This window comes from Pseudorca crassidens, chromosome 12, assembly GCF_039906515.1.
Source record: "Pseudorca crassidens isolate mPseCra1 chromosome 12, mPseCra1.hap1, whole genome shotgun sequence".
In the NCBI taxonomy this organism is placed as follows: domain Eukaryota; kingdom Metazoa; phylum Chordata; class Mammalia; order Artiodactyla; family Delphinidae; genus Pseudorca; species Pseudorca crassidens.
In genome coordinates, this window is record NC_090307.1 from 54,188,532 (window position 1) to 54,214,279 (window position 25,748).

The 25,748-nt window shown below is 34.7% G+C and overlaps 1 protein-coding gene across 3 annotated transcripts in view; it reads left to right on the plus strand.

Annotated features, from left to right (window-relative positions):
• The window catches only part of ROCK1 (Rho associated coiled-coil containing protein kinase 1), a 147,470-nt gene that overhangs the window by 117,715 nt on the left and 4,007 nt on the right, over positions 1-25,748 (plus strand). For all 3 annotated transcript variants that reach the window (XM_067699556.1, XM_067699555.1, XM_067699557.1), the window contains 9 exons: positions 1,062-1,131; positions 3,713-3,807; positions 11,067-11,232; positions 12,861-12,954; positions 13,817-13,905; positions 15,114-15,302; positions 16,160-16,319; positions 22,657-22,727; positions 22,933-23,021. In XM_067699556.1, the coding sequence (XP_067555657.1) occupies positions 1,062-1,131; positions 3,713-3,807; positions 11,067-11,232; positions 12,861-12,954; positions 13,817-13,905; positions 15,114-15,302; positions 16,160-16,319; positions 22,657-22,727; positions 22,933-23,021 (1,023 nt within the window). The remainder of the gene's footprint in view (positions 1-1,061; positions 1,132-3,712; positions 3,808-11,066; positions 11,233-12,860; positions 12,955-13,816; positions 13,906-15,113; positions 15,303-16,159; positions 16,320-22,656; positions 22,728-22,932; positions 23,022-25,748) is intronic.

The window sequence follows — 25,748 nt, forward strand, 5'->3', positions numbered from 1 at the left end:
TAATATCAAAGATACCTTATGCCAGACCATGAGGTTTTATTTCCTCCAAATTTATGTTATAATGTCTTCATTTGCCAGCTTTGTTTACAACACAGTAATTCTTAGGTAAAATTGCTGGGTTTGATTTTGTTGACTTTATACTGGTGAAATTCTTTTCCCCTTTTAGAGCCACTATTTTTACCAAGTAATGTGTTTTGTAGTTTTCTTCTCCCGAAATAACTTTCACTCAGCATTTAACTAATAATTATTATGTACTTTTTGTCAACCATATGCTGAAAATAAAAAGCTGTTACTATCTAATATGAAAACCTAGCAGCTGCAGATGGAATTGTTCATTGTTGAATAGCTGTCTTTGGGTTGCATTGTGTCTCTGTCTTTTTAAGTCCTTTCCTCTCTGTGAGCAGTGTACTTGTCTCTTTATCTGTGTTACTCCTCCTTTGTCAGTTGTTATTATTGCCTCCCTTCTTACTGCTTACCTGAGTATTCATTTCCACCACACCCTTGTGCTTAATTGACCATAAAATATAGTACTAAATTATTCTTACTATTTATTAAATATGGTCAAGTTTTTAATAGTCTCCTTACAGCATAAGACATTTTAAATGTATCCCTAAGAAAGCTTTTCTTTAGAAAAATTTACCAAAAAATATTTTCATTTTTGCATTGTGGATTACTCCACAATTAATAAGTGACCTTCAATAGAAAACTGTTCCCTCGACTTTTCATAGTATCATTTAATAAGGAGCAGACAGTGTGGCCTAACCAAATATAACTAGTAAAGTAATACTGTATAATGAAGTATGAGTTTTTAAATTTTTTGGCTGTACCGCGCAGCATGCGGGATCTTACTTCCCCTATCAGGGATCAAACCTGCACCCCCTGCAGTGGAAGCGCAGGGTCTTAACCACTGGACTGCCAGGGAAGTCCCTGAAGAATGATTTTTTGAAACAAAGGTTACTTTAGTAAACCTTTTTTATTGTAGCAACTTTAAGAAACAAAGAATGATGTAAAGTCTAGTATAAATAGGAGCATTTGTTTACTGTTTTCTCTTTTGTCTAAAGACAATACAGAGGAAATGAAGGACAGATGCGGGAGCTACAAGATCAGCTTGAAGCTGAGCAATATTTCTCGGTGAGAATCATTTTTAACATATAGACTGTTTCAAAACCTGACTTAAAACAAGGTATTTAGATTTTTAATGTGAACTATGATTCTTTTTCAAATGACTGTGAAGTAGTTTTCTCCCCTTCTTTATATCCCCATCTCTGCATTTCATTTCTGGATCTGAGTTGGTGGTCTGTTTAAGTTGTAAAGAAATGACTGTTTTTGTGCAAATATTTCCAGAATTGCTTTCAAACTGGAGCTGCATATAAGACTTTGTTAAGGGTTCTGTCTGCCTGGTAGCAAGCTCTGGTGGTTTAGAGTGCCAGTATTATCATGTGTGGTTCTTGTATACACATTATAGTGGCCTACATACATATATCTCTAGGTGTAACTACATACAGTTGTGGGTATAACTAATGTTGAGGAGCTTTTTCCTGTTTTAGCCCTGTGTGCACTTTTATGCATCTGTTATCCTTTTTCTCCATAAAAATCATTTTCTTATTTGCTGCAGGCCAAGTTATTTTCATTACTACTGTTGATGAGCATTTATAGCTAATGCTTTGAGGCTTTATTGAAACCTCTGAATTTTTGTTTACTTCCTCTGGTTGCCAAGCTTGTGCTCTGCCATTTCAACTTAACATTTATCTACCAGCTCCATTTCTCTTTCAGTGGCAACCACCTTTCCTATGAGCTTTAAGCAGCGTAATTAAATGCATGGAGTTTGAGTTACACTGATAAACATGCCCTAGAAACCAAGTGTGAACAATATTGGAAGTAATGATTTCTCTAGTAAAAAATCTGGATACCATTAGAGCTCTACAGAATTTCACACAATTAAGAGCTTCATGCTCTACTCTTTTCATCTCCTAATAAATATGATGACTTTCTACTACTGTCTATTTCTTCTTGGCTTATTATACTATCATATGTTTTTATGATAGTATAATATGTTTTTAAATTAAATATGTTTTTAAATTAAATGTTTTTAAATTAAAAAATAATTCAAGATTGTTGAAAAACTTTTCCCTGAGTGTAAATTAACCTTAACTATTCAGTGTGTGGTACTGACTTCTGCAAAGTGGTCTGTAATACCAAGCACACCTTTTTGTCCCTAGGCTTCCACAGAGTAATCATTCAGTGCCTCCATGTTTTGGGATGGCTGTCAAGTGATATGTGGTGGTTCCTATGGATTCTTGATTTTTGCCTGTATAAAAACCATACAAAATACTAACCCTGCCTTTAGTTTTGATTTATTCTATTGTTTGTGAGGACTGGGTTAGATGTTGCTAAATTTGATAAGTTATTACGAACCAAATTTAAGATTTTCTTTAATCTGGGCTTTCAAATCAGGTTATTTTTCTTTTTCTCTCTTCATTGATTACACATATAAATTTCAGTAATTGAAGTCAGAGAAAGGAGAAATGAGAATCTGATTCCTAAATGCAGAATGGACTATTTCATTTTAGAAATTGTAAGCACTTAAACTAAAGCCAGCCATCATTCTTCCTTCATTTGCATTCCCATGGAAATGTACTTTTCCCCCTAGAGAAGTGCTATTTCTTAGAGGTATAATTCAGTGTACAGTGTAAAAGTAGTACTCCACAGCTATTTGCTGGTCCTTACTATTTTTTTCCTTATCTTTTAGACTAAAAAGGTTGGTTTAAAAAAAAGACATAGACTTCAGAATTGGAAGTTTACTCTGTAACCTCAGCATCTAACACAGTGTGGGTCTAATACTTTTTCATACCTGTTAAATATTTGTTGATGGAGTTGGCAAAAACCTAGTGAATTTTGTAAGAATCATTGTTCTGTACTAAGTATATATTATTCATATGTTGACAGAACATTGATAAATCCTATTTATGGATATTTCTTATACCTGTCAACCACCCACTTCATCACCCAAGAGAAGTGGTTTCTCTAACATTATTTACTTCAAAAATTGATCTAACTTTTAAATAAGTATTGCTTGCTAAGTTTCTTTATAATGTTTTTCCCAAATCAATATATTTAATATATTTTTGAGGTATAATTTATATATAACAAATTGTACCCATTTTAAGTGGTTGATAAATTCTGACATATGTGTATACTGTGACCACCATCACAATCAACATATAAAACATTTCCTTCACGGCCCTTTGGAGTCAATCTTCTCCACCCACCTCTATCTGCAGGCAACCACTGATTTGCTTTCTGTCTTATTGATTATTTTCACCTATTCTACAATTTCATATACATGGAATCATGTAGTACACACTCTTTAGCACCTGGTTTCTTTCATACAGCTTAACATTTTTTAGGTTTATCATGCTGTATATATTAGTAGTTCATTCCTTTTTATTGTTGAGTAGTATTGGTACATCACAACTTTAAAAATTCATCTGATGATAGATATCTGGGGTTGTTTCCAGTTTGGAGTTACCATGAATAAAACTGCAATGAAAATTTATGTATAAGACTCTGTATGGATATATATTTGTATTTGTCCTGGGTAAATACTTAGGAGTGGAATTGTTGGACCATGTGTTAATTGTTTATAAGAAACTACCAAACTGTTTTTTAACCTACCATAAACACTTACGTCTTCTTATCACTTGTTTTGCAGACACTTTATAAAACCCAGGTAAAGGAACTTAAGGAAGAAATTGAAGAAAAAAACAGAGAAAATTCAAAGAAAATACAGGAACTACAAAGTGAAAAGTATGTCCATTTTAGTTTAGAACAAGAATCAGTACTATAGCAAAACATTCTTAAATTTAAGTTTAAAGGTAGAGAATAGATGTGCCATTATTCTGATGACAGTGGAATAGCAAATCTTATTGGGCTAATTCAGAACAAATCAAACTAGATTTAGGCTAAATTTGCCTTTATGGTGAAGAAATAATTTGATACATTAACACTGTAGGGGTTGTACAGAGATTCACTAAATTGTGACAGTAAATTGTTTTCAAGGGTCTCTCAATCTTCAAACATCTATTTGTATATAAATAGTTCACACTCGGGGCTTCCCTGGTGGCGCAGTGGTTGAGAGTCCACCTGCCGATGCAGGGGACGTGGGTTCGTGCCTCGGTCCGGGAGGATCCCACATGCCGCGGAGCGGCTAGGCCCGTGAGCCATGGCCGCTGAGCCTGTGCTCCGCAATGGGAGAGGCCACAACAGTGAGAGGCCCACGTACCGCAAAAAAAAAAAAAAAAAAGTTCACGCTGTATTTGCAAGTCATCATTTTATGTTAGGTAAAGGTATGCAGGGTCTTCCTCTTAGTATTATAATGCAGGTTAATTTCCATTGCATGTGTGCCTAGGGCCTTATAAGGAGGTGATCTTAGAAAGCTATTAAGTGTAACAACTGCTCATAGCTAGATAGTGTGAGAACAGACATTGAAACTAGTTTTCTCACATTGTTATATTCTTTTCCATATAACCACCTTTGAAAGAAGTAAAAAATTTTAACTTTTATTGTTGAAGCAAACAAATACATAAAATAGCAAAACAGGTACAGTTTTATAAATTATATGACAAATATCATTATAACCACCACCCATGAACAAAATCTACCTCAGAAGCCCACTGTATCCCCACTTCTGCTTATGCCTCTTCCCTCCCCACCACAAGAGTAATCACTATCCTGATACTTATTTGTTGAAGGAACTGAATCATTTGTCCTGTATAGTTTTCCTCAGTTATGATTTTGCTGATTCTGTTTCCATAGTTAGTTGAACATTTTCGTCATCCTTCTGTGTTTTTTGCAAATCAGTGGTTAAATCTAGAGTTTCACTGTTTAGTATGGTAGCCACCAATCACATGTAGCCGTTTAAATTTAAACTTTAGTTCATTAAAATAAAATTTAAACTTTAGTTCCTCAGATGTACTAGTCACGACTTAGGTGCTTAATAGTCTTATATGGTCAGTATCTACCATATTGGACAGCACAAGTGTAGAACATTTCTGTCATCGTAGAAAGTTTTACTGGACACCCCTAATCTGGAGGCTTAAACAGATTCAAATCTGGTTTTTAGAGGGAAGACTACCTCTGTTTTTAGCAACCATTGGCACTCAGTGCTTAGATCCTTAATACATTAGGCAAACTCTAAGGTAGGCACAAAGCTACATTTCCTGGTTTCTCTCTGTGACAGTAGTAAACTACTTTTGTAGAGTATAGTCTGTTGCCTATCATTTGTGTGGTATCTACAATATAATATACAGTCCCAGTTTATATGCATTCACAGTGAAGGGGACACCCAATCTGCTACATACTATATTGTTTCATGGGGTTGATATGTTTTCCCTTGTTTGATCTGTTTAAGAGAAATGTGTTGATCACCACTCTTGTGCTGTGTGCTGTGCTTCATGCCAGTGATATAATTATTAATAAGTTATGGCTCTAACCATCAAGTGCTTCAGAATCTAGTCAGGAAACAGATATAATTAAGGTAGGTGGCTATGACAAAGTGCTATTGGGATATACTGAAGGGGTATATACCTCATCTTACCATCTGGGATTCAGAGAACATTCCCCAGGTGACAACTAAGCAGAGTAGAATTCACCAGGGAATGGGATATGGGTTGAGAACAGTATAGGCAAAAGCCAATCTGTGATTTGGGAGCAGCAAATGCTTTCATTTGCCGGTAGGGAGACAGTTGGTGACAGATGAGGCTGGAGAGGTAAACCTGAGTCAGATTACAAAGGGCTTGTGTGTCATTGGGAATTATCAACGTTGAAGAGTGGAAGATTTTATTTTTTTTGCCATTCTCTATTGTATATCCACATCACCTAGATCAGAGCTGGGCAAATAATAAGTATTCAATAAATATTCAATGAATAAATGAAAATTTAAGCTAGGGGTTGACAAGATAGGGTTTTAGAAGTCTCCAGTCTTTAGAGAATGGATTGGAGTGAGGCAAAGCTGGGTGGATATAGGGAGTCCAGTTATACTGCCATAGGAATAATCTAGATATACAATTATAGTGGAAGTTGGCAGTAAAAGGAGAGGCAAGTGCATAGGAAAAAATAAGAAAGTAGAAGCAATAGGAGTTGTAGATTTGAAGGTATGGGGATAAAAGTTAGGGAAAATTTCAGGTCAGCTCAAGTTTCTGACCAGGACAATTGGGTTGTTGGTAGTGGTAGTCCCTAAGCTTAAAATACCAGTTTGGGGGAATGAGAGCAAACAAGGTTATTTCTATTTCATACCTACTGAGTTTGAGGTGCCTATGGGATGTCCAAAGAGAAATGGATACCAGACATTGGCATTATTGCTTTAGAACTCAAAGATAAGGACTTGAAGCCAATTCAACAGTCATTTCATGCTGAAACCACTAAGATAGATGAGATTTATTAAGACAGTTGTGTTTATCAGGATTTATGAACTCTTGAGCCTATGACACCATACATGTAACTGGGTTGAAGTTAGTTGGATCTAAGTATCGGTAGCATGCATTGCGTGAGTTGTGAGGATTATAACAAACTGAAGAGTTCACGTCTTCAATTCTGAGCATTTGCTGCCACATGGTAGCACTGACCCAGTATTTCAAGACCTTCTGATTTTTCAAGAGAAGCCAGGAATCTCAGTTTTTATGTAAAATATTGGCCCAAATTTATTTTTAAGTGTGTATGTGTGCGTGCATGCACATGCAGGTACAGAAAGGAGGTAGGAGGGGACATTTATATGGACTCATTTGGCTCTCTCAAGCAACAAGTTGTAACCCCTAGTGTAGGATAAGGAATGGGCAGAGGAAGGGAAAGTATAAAGTCACCCATAATACAAAGAGGAAAGCAGAGTGGGGTATCACAAATGCCAGGGGAATAGAATATTTCAAAAAAGAGAAAGTGACTTAAAATTCCAAATACTCAGAAGGGTCAAGTAAAAAATAAATTGTCCCATTATATTTAAGGTTATCTTGTTGAGAACAGCTTGTAAATAGTGATGACAATATTGATAGGTACTATACTGAAGTAGACTGAGACATGAGTGGGAAGGGTAGAAGTACAGAGAGAGTAGAAAGCAGCCACATTGACCTCTTTACTATTCACAAACCAGTGTGTTACTCTTCTGCCTCAGGGCCTTTGGACTTGCTCATCCCTCTGCCTGGAACATTTTCCTCTGAATATCCACATGGGTTCTTCCTTTACACTCTTCAGGTCTAGGTCTAAATGTAATCTCGAGAGACCTTCCCTGAACACTTTCAAAAATTGAGAATGCCCTCACCTTACTACCTAGCTGCCCAGCTCAGTACTTTCTTCCTTGTTTTATTTTTACCTTAGCACTTATCTCTTCCTAATATATTATAGAATTTGCTTACTTACTCTGTTGTTTTTCTCTTTCCATTCAAAGTTAAGCTCAACAAAGGAAGGAATTTTCAGTTGTTTTGTTCTTAACTCTAATTCACTGCTATATGCCTAGCATCTAGAATTGTACCTAGAACATTGTAGATGCTCAGTAAATATTTATTAAATCAAAAAATTCAAGAAACATAGTTGTTAAGGCAAGAAGCTATGGCTGTAGCTGGAGGAGACTGTGAAGGAGCATCATTTCTTTTTAAAGATAGCAGAAATTTGAGCATTGGACATGGCAAGGAAATCAGAGCGGGAAAAGTTGCACATCTGTTCACTGGTTCAAACAAAATTTCTGAGCACTTTCTATGGACCAGATGCTTTTCTAGGCATTTGGAATATAGCAGTGAATAAGAACAAAGCCCCTGCTTATAATCTTATAATCTAGAAGCATAGGGAATTATTGATAAATTGATTTCTTAAAGGAGATAGGAAAATAAAAGTGAGAGATTGGCCTTAAACATCAGTAAAGACAGGTCTTTTACTATGGAGAGTTGTGAAGGAAGTCTGGATGAATGTAGTTGCAGATAATTTATCTGAACCTGATGCAAAGCAGTAACCCCAGATGAGAACATGTTATCCATCTGAAGCCCTGCATTACCACCCCTTAGTATTCATGGACTTACCAATGGCAGTATTTTTTATCTTTTCCTAACTCCCCTACTCTTCTAGACAACTATTTTCTATCTTTTTCTCCTTCCTCAAATCAACAACTTCTCCTTGTTCTCATACTCAGCAAATGGCCTTGCTTCCTGGAAGTCATAGAACATCTTCTCTCTTCCACCACCATAGCTACTAACCTGTTTGCGTCTGTACCTAAAACCCTACCGTCCTTCTGATTCATGTAAATGGACAAAATTTACATGAATTTACCTAAAGGCAGCCCCTCTATCCCATCCCTTTCTGCCTACTTAAGAGTATGACTCCAATAATACTCTCATCTTTCCTACATCGTTTTTTCCTTTCTGTAGTCATTCCTATTGTTATATAAGCATACAGGTAAACATATCCTTAAAAAATAACCTCCTTTTCTTTTTTGTTTTTTTGTAAGCGTTTTAAAATTTTATTTATTTATTTATTTATATTTTTGGCTGCGTTGGGTGTTTGTTGCTGCGTGCAGGCTTCCTCTAGTTGCGGTGAGTGGGGGCTACTCTTCGTTGCGGTGCGCAGGCTTCTCATTGTGGTGGCTTCTCCTGTTGCAGAGCACGGGCTCTAAGTGTGAGGGCTTCAGTAGTTGTGGCTTGCGGGCTCCAGAGCACAGACTCCGCAGTTGTGGCACATGAGCTTAGTTGCTCTGCAGCATGTGGGATCTTCCTGGACCGTGGATCGAACCCATGTCCCCTGCATTGTCAGGTGGATTCTTAACCACAGCGCCACCAGGAAAGTCCAGCCTGCTTGTCTTTAAACTACATATCTACTTCCAGGTAGCATCCTATTTTTTTGCTTCCTTTTGTAGCAAACTTCCTTGAAAAGTGACATACCATTTATCATCAGGTCCTCTTCTCCCATTCTCTCTCGAGCTCACTCAAGACTTTTGTACTTATTACTCTACCAAAATAACCCTTTTCAAGGCCACTGGTGACTTCCTAATAGGTAAAAACTATACTCAGTTCTCAGTCCTTATCTTATTTAAAGCAGCAATTGACATAATTGATTACTGTCTCTTGACAAAATTTCTTTATTGGCTTCTGTGACACCAAACACTGTTTTCCTCTTATTGAACTGGTTGCTCTTCCTCACCCTTCTTTGCTCCTTTGTCCTTTCCCATCTCTGAGACCTTTGATGTTTGGAGGACCCAAGGGATCACTCCCTACTTGTTCTCATCTAGCCTCAGGGCTTTAAATAGCATCAATGTACAAGTATATTCTCCCCTGAATTCCAGACTTGTAAATCTAGCTGTCTGTTTGACATCTCCCCTTGAGTGTTTAATAAGCATCTTATATGTAACATGTCCAGAAAAAATGCCTTACTCCCTCACCTTGCCAACCTGCTCCTCCCTGTCTTCCCCATGTCAATATTAGCTATTCTGTTATTCCTAGTTGCTTAAATCCAAAACTTGGAGTCATCCTAGACTCTTCCTTTTTTCTTATACTCTGCATGAAATCCATCAATAAATCCTAGCTATAACTAAAAAAACATGTCCATAATATGAACACTTCTCACCACTTTTAACATTTACCAGCTTGATCCAAACTACCATCATCTCCAATCTCGATTATTTCAGTTGCCTCCTAACTGGTATCCCTGCTTCTACCGTTGTTCCCCTTCTAGTCTGATCTTAAACAGCCAGAATGATCTTTTTAAGACAGAATACTCAGTGTAAAAGCCAAAGTCCCTATATTGATTTAGAAAGCCTTATAATACCTGTTCTCTCTCCCTACTTCTCTTACTACATCTCACAACTCCCCCCAACCCCTCTTCACTCTGCTCACATTAGCTTCCTTCAGAACATTTAGGCAGTTGGTATTAGATGTTTCCTCTGCCTGAAGCTGTATTCCCGGATACACTGCATGGCTCTTTTACTTCCTCCATATATTTCCTCAAATGTCAGCTTAGCAGAGAGGCCTCCTTGATCACCCTCTATAAAATAGTGACCACACTCATAGCCTCTTCACCTTTCTTTTCATTGTTCTGTGTGATATACTGTATATTGTTCATTTCTTTAAACTATCTCACACTACTAACGTATGTTTTCTGAGGGCAGGGAGTTTGTTACTGCTGTATGCCTTAATTCTTAGAACAGTGTTTGGCACGTAGGAACATTCAAATATTTGTTGGACAAAAACAATTGTCCAAAAAATTATTTTTTGTAGTCACTATATGTCTTCCTCTTTAGGCTTGAGGCAGCCTAAAGTATTTGTATTACTCTCTTAATAGAAAATAGTTGGAAGTCATTCATTCATTCATTTAATAAACATTTATTTAGCACCTACTGTATGTAGGGGTTACAATTATGACCAAGATAACTTATCGAAGACAGGTTCTTTGGGAAGAGCAGGCAAACTGCAGTGATCTGGTCGTGGTCTGAATGTCAATTCTGAAAGGCTTTTAAAATGTAATTCCTAAGGAGCATTTCTAGAATAGTTTACGGTGTCTATTTATAAGTCTTCATAATCTCATTGAATTTCAGAGCTGGAAGGGACCTCAAAAATAATGTAGTTTAATCCTCTCATTTTATGGATTTGATTAAGTTGAGCTCCAGTAAGTATAATGAACTTGCCCAATGTCCCTAACCAATTAGGTAGTGGTAGAATGGGGATAAGGGTCCAGGCCTGGCCTCTTGATTTATAAGCCAATGACTTTTCCACTGTGCCATGCTGCGTTTCATTCCAGATCCCAACACATTCCCTTCTAGAAGTAGACCTCTTGCCATTGTTTTATTACCTTTTCCTTAGTTAAGCAAAATAGCAGGTACAAGGTTAAAGTGTCCTTTGCTTTTATAGTTTTTCTAAGTGTGAGAGGTTAGCTTCATTACTTTCATAGGAAGTCTGTAATGGATTCAAGGTTTATTTTAAGCAATAAAATACTTAATTCTTTTTATCATTTAAAAAGAATTGTGTTTTTAAGCATATGATTAAGTTAGAAGAATGAATTGAATTTGTTTACATTCATTTCTCTTTTAAATCTACTAGAGAAACTCTTGCTACTCAGTTGGATCTAGCAGAAACAAAAGCCGAGTCTGAGCAGTTGGCTCGAGGGCTTCTGGAAGAACAGTATTTTGAATTGACCCAAGAAAGCAAGAAAGCTGCTTCAAGAAATAGACAAGAGATTACAGATAAAGAGCACACTGTTAGTCGGGTAAGTGTGATAGTTCATTAAGTTATGTGATTAAAATTAATTTAAAAATCAAAATAGGTTACATGTTAAAGTGTTTGGGTAAGTGTAAGTGCATGAGTATTTACTTATACACAATGGTCAACTTGTACTCATGTATAAAATAATTTATATAATCTAAAACAATTGTTAATGATTGAAATTCTTATTCAGTGTATTGGGTTTTTTCCCTTTCTGGCTGTAGATCTTAATATATTTTCTGTGAAGAAATGCTTACCTTAAATTCATTTGTTTTATTATCTTAATAAATTGCAACTGATTTCATGACCAGAATTCTATAAAATTCAGAGAAACTATTTTGGGATAAAAAATTCTTTGTGGATATCTACAAATCCATTATAGAAAAAACAGTACTACAAACAGTTACCTATTTCTGAAATGTATACTATGGTCTATGTATTATGGAGCTAGAAAGGGGAGTTAGAGAGATTTTTCTTCTTGGTGGTGAAGCCACCATCAAGTGCTCTGGTATAAGCAGGTCTGAGTTCAAATCCCAGCTTTGCCCCTAAGAAGTTACATGGTCTTGGCCGTTTGCTTTAACTTCTCCAAGCCTCAGATTCTTCATCTATAATATAGAAACAATACCTATTCCACAGGTTTCTTACGAAGATTAAATGAAATCATATAAATAGAAGGGTGAATAAGTACATTACTAAAAGACATTGTTGGAGGACAGAGGAAATGAAAAGTGCCCACCGAACTGAGAAGGTATCTTGAGACCGAAAAACAAGGCAGGCAGCTCCGTATAATCAGTGGATCAGTTTATTATAGGATACCCTACTCACAGAGTGGGTGTGGACAGACAACGATATGGAAACATTCACAGCTGCACTCCATACCACCAAGGGACCATTGGGACAATGTTATAGTTTACCTAGGGTATGGGGGGTATGTGCTTGGAAATAGGAAGTGCATTCCTACGTCAAGATTTATGAATGGATAACTAGTCTCATAGGTACCAGGAATATGTCAGCAAAGGTCTTCATCATTGATTGGGGACTAACAGAGCATAGAGGCCACCTGGTCTTAATGATTATTAAATAGTATCTATTAACTACAAAGACCTTGATAACAAAGAAGTGATTTTTACCACACAGTACAGTTCTGGATAGGGTCCGGGGAAGGACAGGAGGAACTATATGGGCCCACAATGGCATCATTTATGCTAACAGCCATAAAATAATCATCAAACATTTAAAATTGTCATTTTCATCATCATTATTCAGATGAAGAAACTGAAGCCCAGAAGGGTTGTGACTTGCTAAGGGTCACAGAGCTAGAAAACTAAATGCACATTTCCTAGTTTTTAGTCTCGTTCTCTTTTCATTACATTTTTTATTCCTTCCATTCATATGTAATGTGTATATACACACACACTGAAATAATTTTTGGAAGCTAACAATTGTTTTAAAATATTTTGAATTTAATTATATCCACATAGTTTAAACTGGAAACCAGATGTTTTTATAATTAAGCAATGTCTGACCTGTCCTCATCTATGGAAAATGCAAGTATTTTTTTAAAGGTTATTGCTTTAAATATGGGACTAGCAAAGAGACTATATAGCTTAAATGTTTCTGTGCTTTGTTTAGCTCGAAGAAACGAACAGTATGCTAACCAAAGATATTGAATTATTAAGAAAAGAAAATGAAGAGCTAACTGATAAAATGAGGAAGGCAGAGGAAGGTATGTAGGATTTTTTTAAAAATCATAAGTTAAATCAAGTTCAGAGGTAAATCTTTATGTTACGCATTAGGTTTTTGAAATATTTGTTTTCATATATTAAATAACTTTTGTAGCCGTAAGTATTATCTTAGTAGAACTTAAATATTCTCACCACCAAACCCCACAAAAAGGTAAATATGTGAGGTGATTGATGTGTTAATTAACTTGATTGTGGGGGATCCTTTCACAATGTATGTGTATATCAATTCATCACATTGTACACTTTAAATATCTTAAAATTTCAGTTGTCTATTGTACCTCAATAAGCTGAAAAAAATCTTTTAAAAATATTAATTAATTAATTTTATTTATTTATTTTTGGCTGCATTGGGTCTTCATTGCTGCGTTCGGGCTTTCTCTAGTTGCGGCGAGCGGGGGCTACTCTTCACTGTGGTACGCAGGCTTCTCATTGTGGTGGCTTCTCTTGTTGTGGAGCACGGGCTCTAGGCACGCGGGCTTCAGTAGTTGTGGCTCACAGGCTCAGTAGTTGTGGAGCACAGGCTTAGTTGCTCCGCCGCATGTGGAATCTTCCCGGACCAGGGCTTGAACCCGGGTCCCCTGCATTGGCAAGCGATTCTTAACCACTGTGCCAACAGGGAAGCCCTGGAAAAATATCTTAATGAAGTTACTGAAAGTTATGTGGTATATGCTAATTTGAATAATTAGTTATTGTTACTAATAACTAAGTAAGAATTAAATATTTTATTGCTTAAAATAAACCTTGAATCCATTACAAAATTTCTATAAAAGTATCTCATTGTTACTTTGCAAGGCAGAAATTAATTAATGCCATGCAATAACATTTTATATAATTTGTTGACAGAATATAAACTGAAGAAGGAGGAGGAGATCAATAATCTTAAGGCTGCCTTTGAAAAGAATATCAATACAGAACGAACCCTTAAAACGCAGGTATACATGCTCTTAGCCTTTTCCATGTGTTTGTATTTGAGTATCATATATTCAGAAGTTAATATTTGCTCTTCATGTCCTTTTCTTAAAACTGAGATTGTAAGGTTCAAGCTTTTCATTAGAACAAGTAATGTAATATTCTTTCTTCATTAAATGTGGAAGACTTATTCAGGAAGTAGGATTTCAATCGAGTTAAGAAGGCTAATTCGTCTAGTCACCTGATTAGTGAAGAATTTGTTTTAGATTGTATGGAAAACCTACAATTGACAGTAGAAAACTTAATGAGGAGAAACCACATACTTGACTGAAGTCAAGAGAGAAGAATGGGGAGAGTAAGAAACTTAAAAGGGGTGGAGGTATCATTTTGCTTTGTATTTTGCAGCTAGATCAGATTTTTTACAGTAAAACTTGGTATCTTGTCATTTTACCAAGTTGTCCAGTAGTTTAAATTCTTCATAAGGTGCTGTGTACCTCAGTTGATTTTTACAGTAAAATAAATATTTTCTACTTGATAGCTCCTTACCACTAATCTATTCTCCCTCTCAACAATCCTTCAACTAGAGTAGTCTTTCAAAAATGCACTTAATACCTGTTGAAAATCCTTCAGTGGAGATTTTACTTCCCTTTATACCAAAACAGAGACCATGAAGAAAAAGATTGACATTTATTACATACAAAAAAGTCCAAAAGAACATAAGTTGAAAGAAAATAAACTAGGAAGAATATTTGCAGCATATATAGATAAATATAAAGAGCATCTGCAAAAAAGAAAAAGACAATCCAATAGAAAAAAAGAAAAAGTAAGGGACACTTAAGAGAAAAAAGAAGCAGTATCACTCTGTACTGTCATGCTTGCTTATCCTCCTCCTCCACCAGACTAGGATGCCTTTGGGGCATAATTGTATTTTCTGTCCTTGTCTCTAGTGCCTATCAGAGTGCTTACATGCAGTATAAGTGCTGAATAATTGTTGAACAATAACTGGATTTTTGCAAGCCTGTCTGGTTCTTACATTTGAACAATGAGATGAATCAATAATAGTTACTTGTGCTACCAATTATATTCCAACATTCATTAGTTTCTCCTAATTTTCACATACACAAAAAGTCCTGCTTCCTGATTTTGAAGAAAAATATATATTTTTAGTGGAGATTTAAATTGGGTAGCTACAATGAAGAACCTTATTAATAACATTTTAATATTTTAATAGGCTGTTAACAAGTTGGCAGAAATAATGAATCGGAAAGACTTTAAAATTGATAGAAAGAAAGCTAATACACAGGATTTGAGAAAGAAGGAAAAGGAAAATCGAAAGCTACAACTTGAACTCAACCAAGAAAGAGAGAAATTCAACCAGATGGTAGTGAAACATCAGAAGGAACTGAATGACATGCAAGCGGTAAGGTTGTGTGTTGCACTTGTAGGATTATTTTAAATTGTTATTACTGTATATACTTATTGTCTACTGATCTCATTTAGTTTTTTTAGTATAAAAATCATATTTAGGTTTATATTCTCCGTAATTTGATTACTGTTACTCTAATTTGAACCATGATCTTGAAAAAATAGAAAGATACTATGTTGCCTATTAACTATGACTTGAGTAATTTTTACCCCTTAGCATCAGCTTGATTAGAGATGGTACTTTTAGAGAAACAACCAAGGGTTTTGCCTCTTTGGCTTCAGACTGAAATTGAGATATGACTGGTATAATATTGACTATAGTTGGGATAGTGGAATTGGAGTATTATAGCCTTTTTGTTTCCTCTGATAAGGACTCACTTTTCAAAATATCAAGCTTAATTTTTTTGATGCTTCCTAGCTTAATAGCACAAAATTGAGAACATGGTCTCTGATCTTAGGCAGACTTAGATACAAGCATTGACTCCATCATTTATAGTTTTACCATCCTGAGAAGCTTTCTATATCTTTTAAATTATTTTGTTTGAAGCCATAAAAGCAATTTCTATTGTTTTAACAGGTGTTTGGTTTTGGTTTTTGATGCTTTGTATTAAAAAAAAAGCTTATTTAAAGCAAAGAGAAAAGGAGCTTATCCAAGCAATGTATTACTGAGGAAGAGAACTTGCACATTTATAGTTGTATTAAAATCTGTGGTAGTAAACATTCATGAAGTTTACAGTAAATTTTTAGTATTAATAATTCTAGATTACTTATAGTTCCACTAATTCTTAATTTCTAATGTTGGAAATTTTGATCTTGATTCTTTATATTATCTTGGTATTTTTTTAAAAATAGCAATTGGTAGAAGAATGTACACATAGGAATGAGCTTCAGATGCAGTTGGCTAGCAAAGAGAGTGACATTGAGCAATTGCGTGCGAAACTTTTGGACCTATCAGATTCTACAAGTGTTGCTAGTTTTCCTAGTGCAGATGAAACTGATGGAAACCTTCCAGGTAAGAATATTTTCTGTTACTTCATTCAAGTTTGCTTAAACGTCATGGAAATTAATGTAGATTTCTTTCATTTGGATTTCTACCTCTTTGTTGTTTTGTCCATGGATTCTTAAGAAGGGATTTATGTTTCTGATAGCCAGAGTCTGATGACATTTGTATACCCAGTGCATTTTATAGAATAAAAGCAGTCATAAGCAGTCTTAGGCTATTAAAATAGATCTGAGTGGCTCTAACTAAATAGAAACTTGAAGATGTTTATGAATCAGTACTGAACCAGCCTAATGCCATGGTGAAAGTTGAAGCTGCTGCTACAACTCTCACCATTTAAGGAGGATTGTACATGTTTTCATGAGTAGCAGCTCTGCAGTGTTTTATGTATTTTTTTGCTAAAACTAAGAACTATACTTAATAATCAGAACCACAGCAGCTCTATATAGAAGCCCACCTAATGCTATAGTGATAAACTTTAATCAGACTTGAAGTTTCAAATTTGGTGAAATCGATAAAAGGGGTTGGAAGATGCAGAGAGGGGGCAGGAAGTCAAGTAAAGGCAAAAGCGAGTAGCTAGGATTTCAGACCTTTTCTTCTTTTTCCTTTTTTTTTTCTAGTGGAGAATCAATTGAAAAATAAACACAGCCTCATTCTTGGGTTCATTGTAGTATAGGTTATAGTACATTTATGTCTTTTTAACAGAGATGAACAATACACATATTACAGGTTCAATTTAGAAATGAATAGGTTATATATATTAAAACATGCATTACAGATTTTAAAGGCATACACACACACACACAACACATTTGACCTACTACATATTCTTAGTTCAAGGTCTTGAAAGTTTTGTAACATGGTCCTAAACTTGAAAATAGATTTTATTTAATGTATTTCCTGAATAATGCATAAAAAGATATGACAGCACATTTGATATAATAGGGATCTGTTTTAACAGATATTACTTGTTTTTTGAGAATTTGATATAAGAAACTTGATAGACTACTTAGAAAATTTTACGTTATCATTCTTGGTCAAGAAAGTGGGACTCAAAGTAGGAAGTGAATTCAGTTCTTATTTGTATTCTGTGTAATCCCTCATTCTTCGGTGGCTTTGCTAGCCCAAAATGAGATATCTGGAAAGGGAAGGACAGGGAATAAATATTTCTTACTCCAGTGGTCAAGAAATTCCTTCTGTATTCCCATTTTTGGCTCTCTGAAACCTCCTGCCTCTTGAGAATCTTGTAGGTGCACATCCTTATCAGAGGATCACTTTGGATTTAATAAGAATCTCTAGCTTCAGCCGTTGTTTGAACATCTTTCTAAAGTTATGACTTAATCATCAGTTAAGAAAGAGTATGAATTTTAGGGCAGTTTGTCTACATTCCTTCACTTGTTGAACTGAAATTGTAGTTTAGGTTCCCTCTTCATTAACCCCAAGATATTTCTAGTTATTTAGTTAAAGGAATTCTTTCTCTGGTGTAGGTTAAATATCCTGACAAGGTTTTTGTCTTTATCCCACCCATTTCCCCTTAACTTTGTTTATAATGTCTTACTATGTATGCCTTGGTTTTCCTTGTATTAAGTTAAACATTTCAGAGACTGATTCATTATTGGTGAATGCTATCTAGAGGATTTGAATTGAAAGATGAGGTTGGGAGAAGGTAATGAGTTTTATCTTTCATCCTGGCTTATTCAGGAAGGCTAAACTCAAAGCATCATCAGGTGGTTTGATTGGTAGACTTAGGTGAGATATCCATTTAGATTTCAGAATCCTGACCTAATAAATCCACTCAGGAGTCAGTCAGCAAAGAGATTTTTAAATTCTTCTACTGGCTCCATTCTGAGTATATAATATTTAGAATAGCTTAGTATTTTCAGAGATTTTGCTTTTAAGGATTTCAAAGTTCAAACAAAGTGGGAAAACAAAAAGGCTCTGGTGGCCATTCTCCATTGCTATAAAGGGAGACCAATTAGGGTATCTCTTTCTCTATTAACTGTGTTCTCAGTTTGAACTTTACAGAGGTCTCTGTAGTGCTGAACCTTTTCATATTGGAGACTATGACTTTCATATTGGAGGTAGAAATTAATGGATAATCATTACCAATGTTATTTTCCTCTGTGTCAGATATTTTACTAGTAAATTGAAAATATGTACTAAGTCTGCCATTTACTAGATCTCTGGCAAATAAAGTTAAGGTTTTGTGGTAATATCTAGGAAGAATTGTAAAGAATTTTGGTATTCATTCTTGTGAAGCGAACATGATAACACTACACTACGGAAACTTGATGCGGCATTCATCCTTAATTTGAGAGAGTTACATATCATTCAAGTGTCTGAAAGATTTTTTTGAAAGTGATGATTAATTTTACTTAGTTTGGAAAACTGATAAATGAATTTGAACTACAGATTTACAAAAGGAGGTCTTAGAATAGTTAAATAGTTAAAATGAAGGCCTTTTGAAATATTGATCATATTTTTAGTTCAGTGAGATGGTTTTTTAAGTAGTTAGGTGGATAAACTGATAATATACTTTATTTCTCTTAGATTTCATCATTCAATATAAAGAATCTCATTTAATTATCTTGTTTGTTTAGAGTTCAGCCTCTGTCATTTTCTCAGCTGGCATCTTGTCATTAACTAGATTAAATCTCTCTAAGTTTCCCAATTCTAAAAACCTTAGAGAAAATGGTTATCCTTCTCTGACTTATAACCCTTTGAAGTTCTTAATATCACTTTCATTCTCTTGTGTCTTCATCCTCCTTTTGGTTCTGTGGCAGGTTGTGGCCTTAGCACTGTAAATATAAAGGTTACCCTGTAGGGTTAAGGTTTTCCTATTGCCTAGATGACAGAAAGACTAAGGTGATATCTGGCTCTCCTTCCTTGTTTTTTTTCCTTTACTTTTGGAAATATTGACCTAAGAATCTGAAAAGAATGTAAAAATAGATGAAGCATTAAGAACACTGGTATCAGCATCCATTAATATTCATTATCTCTTATGGATTATCTGCATCATTCTCTTTCCATCCAGCTTGATCTCAGACTTTGTAACTTAAACCTGTGTATGCTGGATTTCTTGGTATGTTTCCAAGTATTTGAGTATATAAGAGTTTCTGACTTTGCCCAAATCTAATCAATGATTGGAGATAATCAGTACATCTGAATTCTTGAGCATTGATTTTTTTTTCTTTTTTATATCACTTCTGAATATAATTTTAGAATTTTGGAGTGATTCTCTACCTTTATTTCTTAAGCAGTATGTAGTTTATCAAGTAAACTTTGGTAGTCTTCAGTGGTTAGCTTTGATGTTTAAATTGGCTGTATTTGATACTGATTTACATATAGTTAACCTCTTTCTTATTTGGGTAAAGGAGTTAATTGCTGATATTGCAGTAGTGCACATCTAAATTTTTTTTGTAAGTTAAAATTGCTCTACAAATATGTAAAACCTGGGACCAAGTTGTTTCTGTACTTCAGTAGTATGTTATTGATAATAATATAGACTTAGAAGTCCTCAGCATTTCATTTATTTATCTGGAGAAGCTGATTTCTGTGCTTGTATTGTAAAAGATAGAATTTAGAGCATTATACTTCCAGATTGCCACTTAGGTCACAAGTGGTCATAGTTTTGAAGGAGGTCTTTATATACTTAAAAAAAAAACTGGTATATTAACTTGCATGTAAGACAGAAGTAAGCAGTTTTTTTAATTTATCACTGAGCTTAGTTTACCTGCTTCTCTGAAGGGAATTCACCAGAAGGAAAGACTAAGATTCTCTCCTATAACATTATTGTTTTAAATTGGCAAAAACCTTCACATATCTTCAGCATCTTTTTTGAGTTCCTAATTTCTTCATTTTATTTAAATTAGAGCAAATATAAAATTGGGCTTATTTAATTCATAAAATGCCTTTGATGTATAAAATTTCTATAGGAACACTGAAATGACATACATTCAGTCATACAGTCTTCAACATACAACAATTCATTGAAAATATATTTCAAACCTAGAGCCAGAAAGCATAAATATTTTTGGCATTTATTCTCATAGAGAAATAACTTGGAGGGAGGAATATTTTGGCATACACAATTTTGTATAAATGTCAAGATTTCAGTGGCTTTTACATCTTTTATTTTTGGTGAGGAATTACTGGTATTAAATGGAGTTTGGCACACTGAAGGGAAGTTTTCCTAGCAGTAACTTTTTTCCTTTTCTACAACAGAATATTTGTGAATGATCAACAGCCTTCTGTATGTTACTTAATATAAAGCAGCCCTTTGGTTTTTAAATTACAACCATTATTTAAATAGAGGGTGAATTTAATTGGCTAAGTCAGAAAAAAAGAATTGCAAAATAAGCAAAAAAGGTATATCAGGTACCTACTCTGTGTGTCAGATGGCTTGGAGTATATATTTTTAAAAAGTGGGGCTTCCCTGGTGGCGCAGTGGTTGAGAGTCCGCCTGCCGATTCAGGGGACACGGGTTCGTGCCCCGGTCCGGGAGGATCCCACGTGCCGCAGAGTGGCTGGGCCCGTGAGCCATGGCCGCTGAGCCTGCGCGTCCGGAGCCTGTGCTCCGCAACGGGAGAGACCACGACAGTGAGAGGCCCGCGTACTGCCAAAAAAAATAAATAAATAAAATAATAAATAAATAAATAATAAAATAAAATAAAGTGTTAGTATATGGTCCCCTGCTCTCACAAAACTTACCAAGGAAATGCCCGATGGAACAAATTAATTATTGATGAACTAAATAATGGCAACTAAGAAAAAAACTTGGGAGAAGAAGGGGATCATTTTGAACTGAAGTTTCTTATTATTTCTTCGACTTTAACAAAAACAACAATTTAGATGAAGGGGAATAACAAAAGCATAGGGCATTAGGTACAGGGAAGAAGTTGGAACAATAACATTACTCCTGATTTAGTTAACTGCAAAGCTTGTTTAAGGAAAGAATATCATTGTGCTCTAGGAATTTAAACTCAGAAATTAGACTGCCTGGGTGAACCCTAAAGTTTTGACAGTTGCTGTGATTACCTTTGGGTAAGTTAGTTCACCTTGCTAAGCCTTAGTCTCTTCATTTGTAAATGGAGGATGATAGTAGAACCTATCTTATCCTATATTCCTAAGAATGTAATATCCTATGTTCATGGGACTATTACAGATTATTTATGAGGTATTCCTTGTAAAGCACTTGGGAAATAATAAATGTACAGTAGATGTTACCTATTGTTATCATTACTGTAAGACCGAATTGTTTCACAACTTTTAAGTTATATGGAGGAGGGTAATATATATTCCCCTTAGGGGTCATGATTTGAGCCATGGTATAATGTCACATTATAGCATTGTACCTTACAGTTGGTCACTTGTCCCTTCTTTTGTGTTTCAAATATAATAGATCTAAAAAAACGGTTAAATGTTCTTATCTCTAACCTGATATAAAATAATCATTTCTAACTGGAATCATCTTTTTCCCCCATATATTTTTAATAAACATTAATTATATTTAAATAGTAATAATAATTATAAAATGCATTGATCAAATTAGTCAAAGAATTTCTGGTATGCACAAACTGATAAAACATTAGCAGTTTTACCAACTGAATTCTGTGTTCTTTTACTGTTTATTAAATTCTGATGCTACAAACTTGAAAGGCTTTATTTATACCTCTTTTAGTTTGCTAAGAATTGTAATTGGATTTACCACTAGAATTAAGGACCCCTTCCCAACCAAATTTGGACACTTTTAATGAAATTGTTTGGGGTGTTTTACCAAAAAGTTTATCAGAACATTGTACTGAGAAAACAAATAAAATACTTGTCTCTTATTCTTTATATCTAGTTGATTCTGCCTGCATTCCTTATTTATTTATCTTCTATTCTTACCTTCTGTGAGTAATAGGACACTTGTGTACTTTTGCTTGCTCTTTCTTGTGTAAATCATGGCTCTGATTTGCTCCACTTGCTGCATTTTTTTTTTTTTTTTTTGCTAAATACTTTTATATGAATGTTAAATGATATTTAAAGTCTTCTGTATCATATCCCATTTAAGCTGCAATCCATTCCAGTCTTGCCTGGCTATTAAGGGTACTGTTGTTACTTCATACTTTTATAATTGAGTACTGAATGTTAATTTTATGCGGAAAGTGGCTTGGAATTTTTTTCTGCAGTATTTGTATGGCCATTAAAGTTGATTTGTGTGATTGAAGCATGAAAGAGCAAATTATAGCACTTATTCATTTAGCTGTGTTCGAATGCCTGTTGCTGCATGCTGTCAGACAACTTGTAATAGCTTTTCCTTTTGTGACAATTTAAGGCTGAACACTATTTTTTTTTTTTCTTCTAGAATCAAGAATTGAAGGTTGGCTTTCAATACCAAATAGAGGAAATATCAAAAGATACGGCTGGAAGAAACAGGTACAATATGCCTCAGTTTTTCTAATTGATATTTTGTTATATATTTTACTTTTAAAGCATACAACTTGTATTAACTGTCCTATTATTGGCATTGTAGATCATATTACTACAATATGATCTAGATATAAATGGCAAGTATTGTGCTTATCACTTTAAACCAAGTTAATACTGCTCTTATCTCTTCCCCCCTTTTTTCTCATTTCAGTATGTTGTGGTAAGCAGCAAAAAAATTTTGTTTTACAATGATGAACAAGATAAGGAACAATCCAATCCATCTATGGTATTGGACATTGAGTAAGTTGCCTTTTATTGAATTTTAAGACTGTTGAGTGTTAACCTACGATAATCAATTATTTTTAGACTTACCATTTAGTTTATATTTTGTTATTTAAACGTTATTGACTTTTTTCTTAACAAATTTAAATAATAACTATATTAAATCTTACTTTATCAAAATATGAGAGGGGAAATTTTGCATACCTGATCGATGTATTCTAAAGACAATTTTTTTTAATTTCAAGTGTTTATTGGTTTTATGTTCACAGAACATCTCAAAGTATATGATTATGTGGTCATTGTTAAGAAGGAAATAAAATATATCTTTTCTTTTTTTAATAATAGGTCAAAGAGGTCTGTAATAAGCTTAGGTTTTTTTCCTTGTATTCATTCTAAAACCATTTCTTAGGCACTGCTGCCTGTATTATCATAGGTGTTGTAGGTTGTATAAAATGAGTAAGACAGTTTCATATTTGAGGAGCTTACAGGCTAGTAGCAGGAAAGGTAAAATATATGCAATAACATACAAATTCAGAGTGAAGTGTGGTGGGTACGACAGAGAAATATAAACTTAAAATGAAGTTTTGCCATTCCTTTGTAATTAAACATTGTGGAGCTGATTATAGTTAAAATGTTAAAAAAAATTGAGCAAGTACCAGAGAGTACTGATATTTTATTTCTCAATTTTAAAAAGACATTAGTTGTGAAAATTTAAATAATCAGCTTAACTGGAATAATGCATAAACATTAATAAGAAAGACATCTTTCAACTAACTTAAATACTTTTTATGTTGATGAGAGTTTGTTGTTATTGTTGTTTTACCTTTTTATTGAGATGTAATTTTCATACAATAGAATACATACATCTTAAGTGTTCAGTCCAGTGACTTTTGATGGTTGTAAGCACCCGCATAATCAAACCCAGTACGAGATAAAGAACATTTCTATCACCCTAAAAAGCTTGCTTGTGCCTCCTCAAGGGGAAAAAAAAAGATGATCTGAATTCTATCACTGAGATTTAGTTTTGCCTATTCTAGAACTTCATACTAATCCAATTTATAGTATGTACTCTTTTGTGCCTGGCTTCCCTCACTCGGCATAGTGTTTTGCTGTGTGTATTGATTGTTCTGTTTATTGCTGAGTAATATTCCATTGAATGAATATACCTCAGTTTGTTTATCCATTCTTTTGTTAATGGGCATTTGGGTTGCTTCTAAGAGAGCTATTTTAAGTAAGACTGCTTTGAAAATTCTTTTTTGTGGACTTAAGTTTTCATTTCTCATGGGTAAAATACCTAGGAGTGGAATCCTGGGTCATATAGTAAATTTGTGTAAATAAATCTACCAGACAGTTCTCAAAAAAGGTTATACTGTTTATACTCAACAGCAATATTTGAGTTTCAGTTGCTTCACGTCTTCACCAACATCTGGTGTTGTCAGTCTGACTTTTAGCTGTTCTAATGGATGTGAAATGCTATTTTGTTGTAGTTTATATTTTCCTTATGGCTAATGATGGCAAGAATCTTTCCATGTATTTATTGGCCATTTGTATCTCTTAAGTGTCTCCAAGTCTTTTGCTCATTTTTTAATTGGGCTGCTTATCTTTTTAAGGCTGGTTTACAGAAGTTCTGTATATATTCTGGCTTCAAATTTTATGTCAGGAATATGTAGTGCAAATATTTCCCAGTCTGTGGTTTGCCAGTTCATTTTCTTTATGGTGTCTTTTAATGGAAACCAATGTATCACTGGTTTGAAAAGGGTTATTGCCTTTTGTGTAGTCTGTCCAAGACATTTTTGCCTGCCCAAAGATTGTGAAGGTATTCTATGTTTTCTTCTAGGTTTTATTTTTAAGTTCTGATTGATCTCGTTTCTTTTTATGTTTGGTAAGAAGTAGTGGTAGAGGGTCTTCTGGCGGTTCAGTGGTTAAGACTCTGCGCTTCCACTGCAGGGTGCACGGGTTTGATCCCTTGTTGGGGAACTAAGATCTCGCGTGCCTCGCAGTGCGGCCAAAAAAGAAGAAAAAAAAAAAAGTAGTAGTGGTTGAGGTTAATTTTTTTTCCGGGGGGCGGGGTTTGTTTTGTTTCGTTCATGTGGATATCTGGTTATTTCAACACTCTTTATTTATGTATATCAACCTTGAATATTCATCTTGCTATTCACTTATTAGTTTTAGAGATTTTGTGTATGTGTGTGGATTCCGCAGGGCTTTTCTACGTATACAGTAATGTCATCTTCAAATAATAATAGTTTTACTTCTGCCTTTCCAGCCTGCATGCCTTTACCACATGTATAGATTTGTATGACCACCACCAAGTTAAAATATAGAATAGTTTCATCACAGGGATTCTTCATTGCCCTTTTATAGCCATAGGAAGCACCCTTTCTGTACTCCTCTCTAATCTTTGGCAACCACTAATCTGTTCTCCATCTGTATAATTTTGTCACTTCAAGGATGTTATATAAATGGAATCAAATAGTATGTAACGTTCGATATGCTTCTTTCACTCAGTGTAATTCCCTTGAAGTCCATCCAAGAGGTAGTTTTTTTCTTTTTGTGGTTGAGTAGTGTTCCATCATATGACTATATCACAGTTTGTTTAACCATCATTTAAGTTTTTTCCAATTTTGGCCTATTAAAAATAAAGCTGCTGTGAACATTCATGTACAGGTTTTCATATATATAGATTTGTAAGAAATTGCCATACTCTTTTCCAGAGTGACTCTGCAGTTTTACATTTCTCCCACA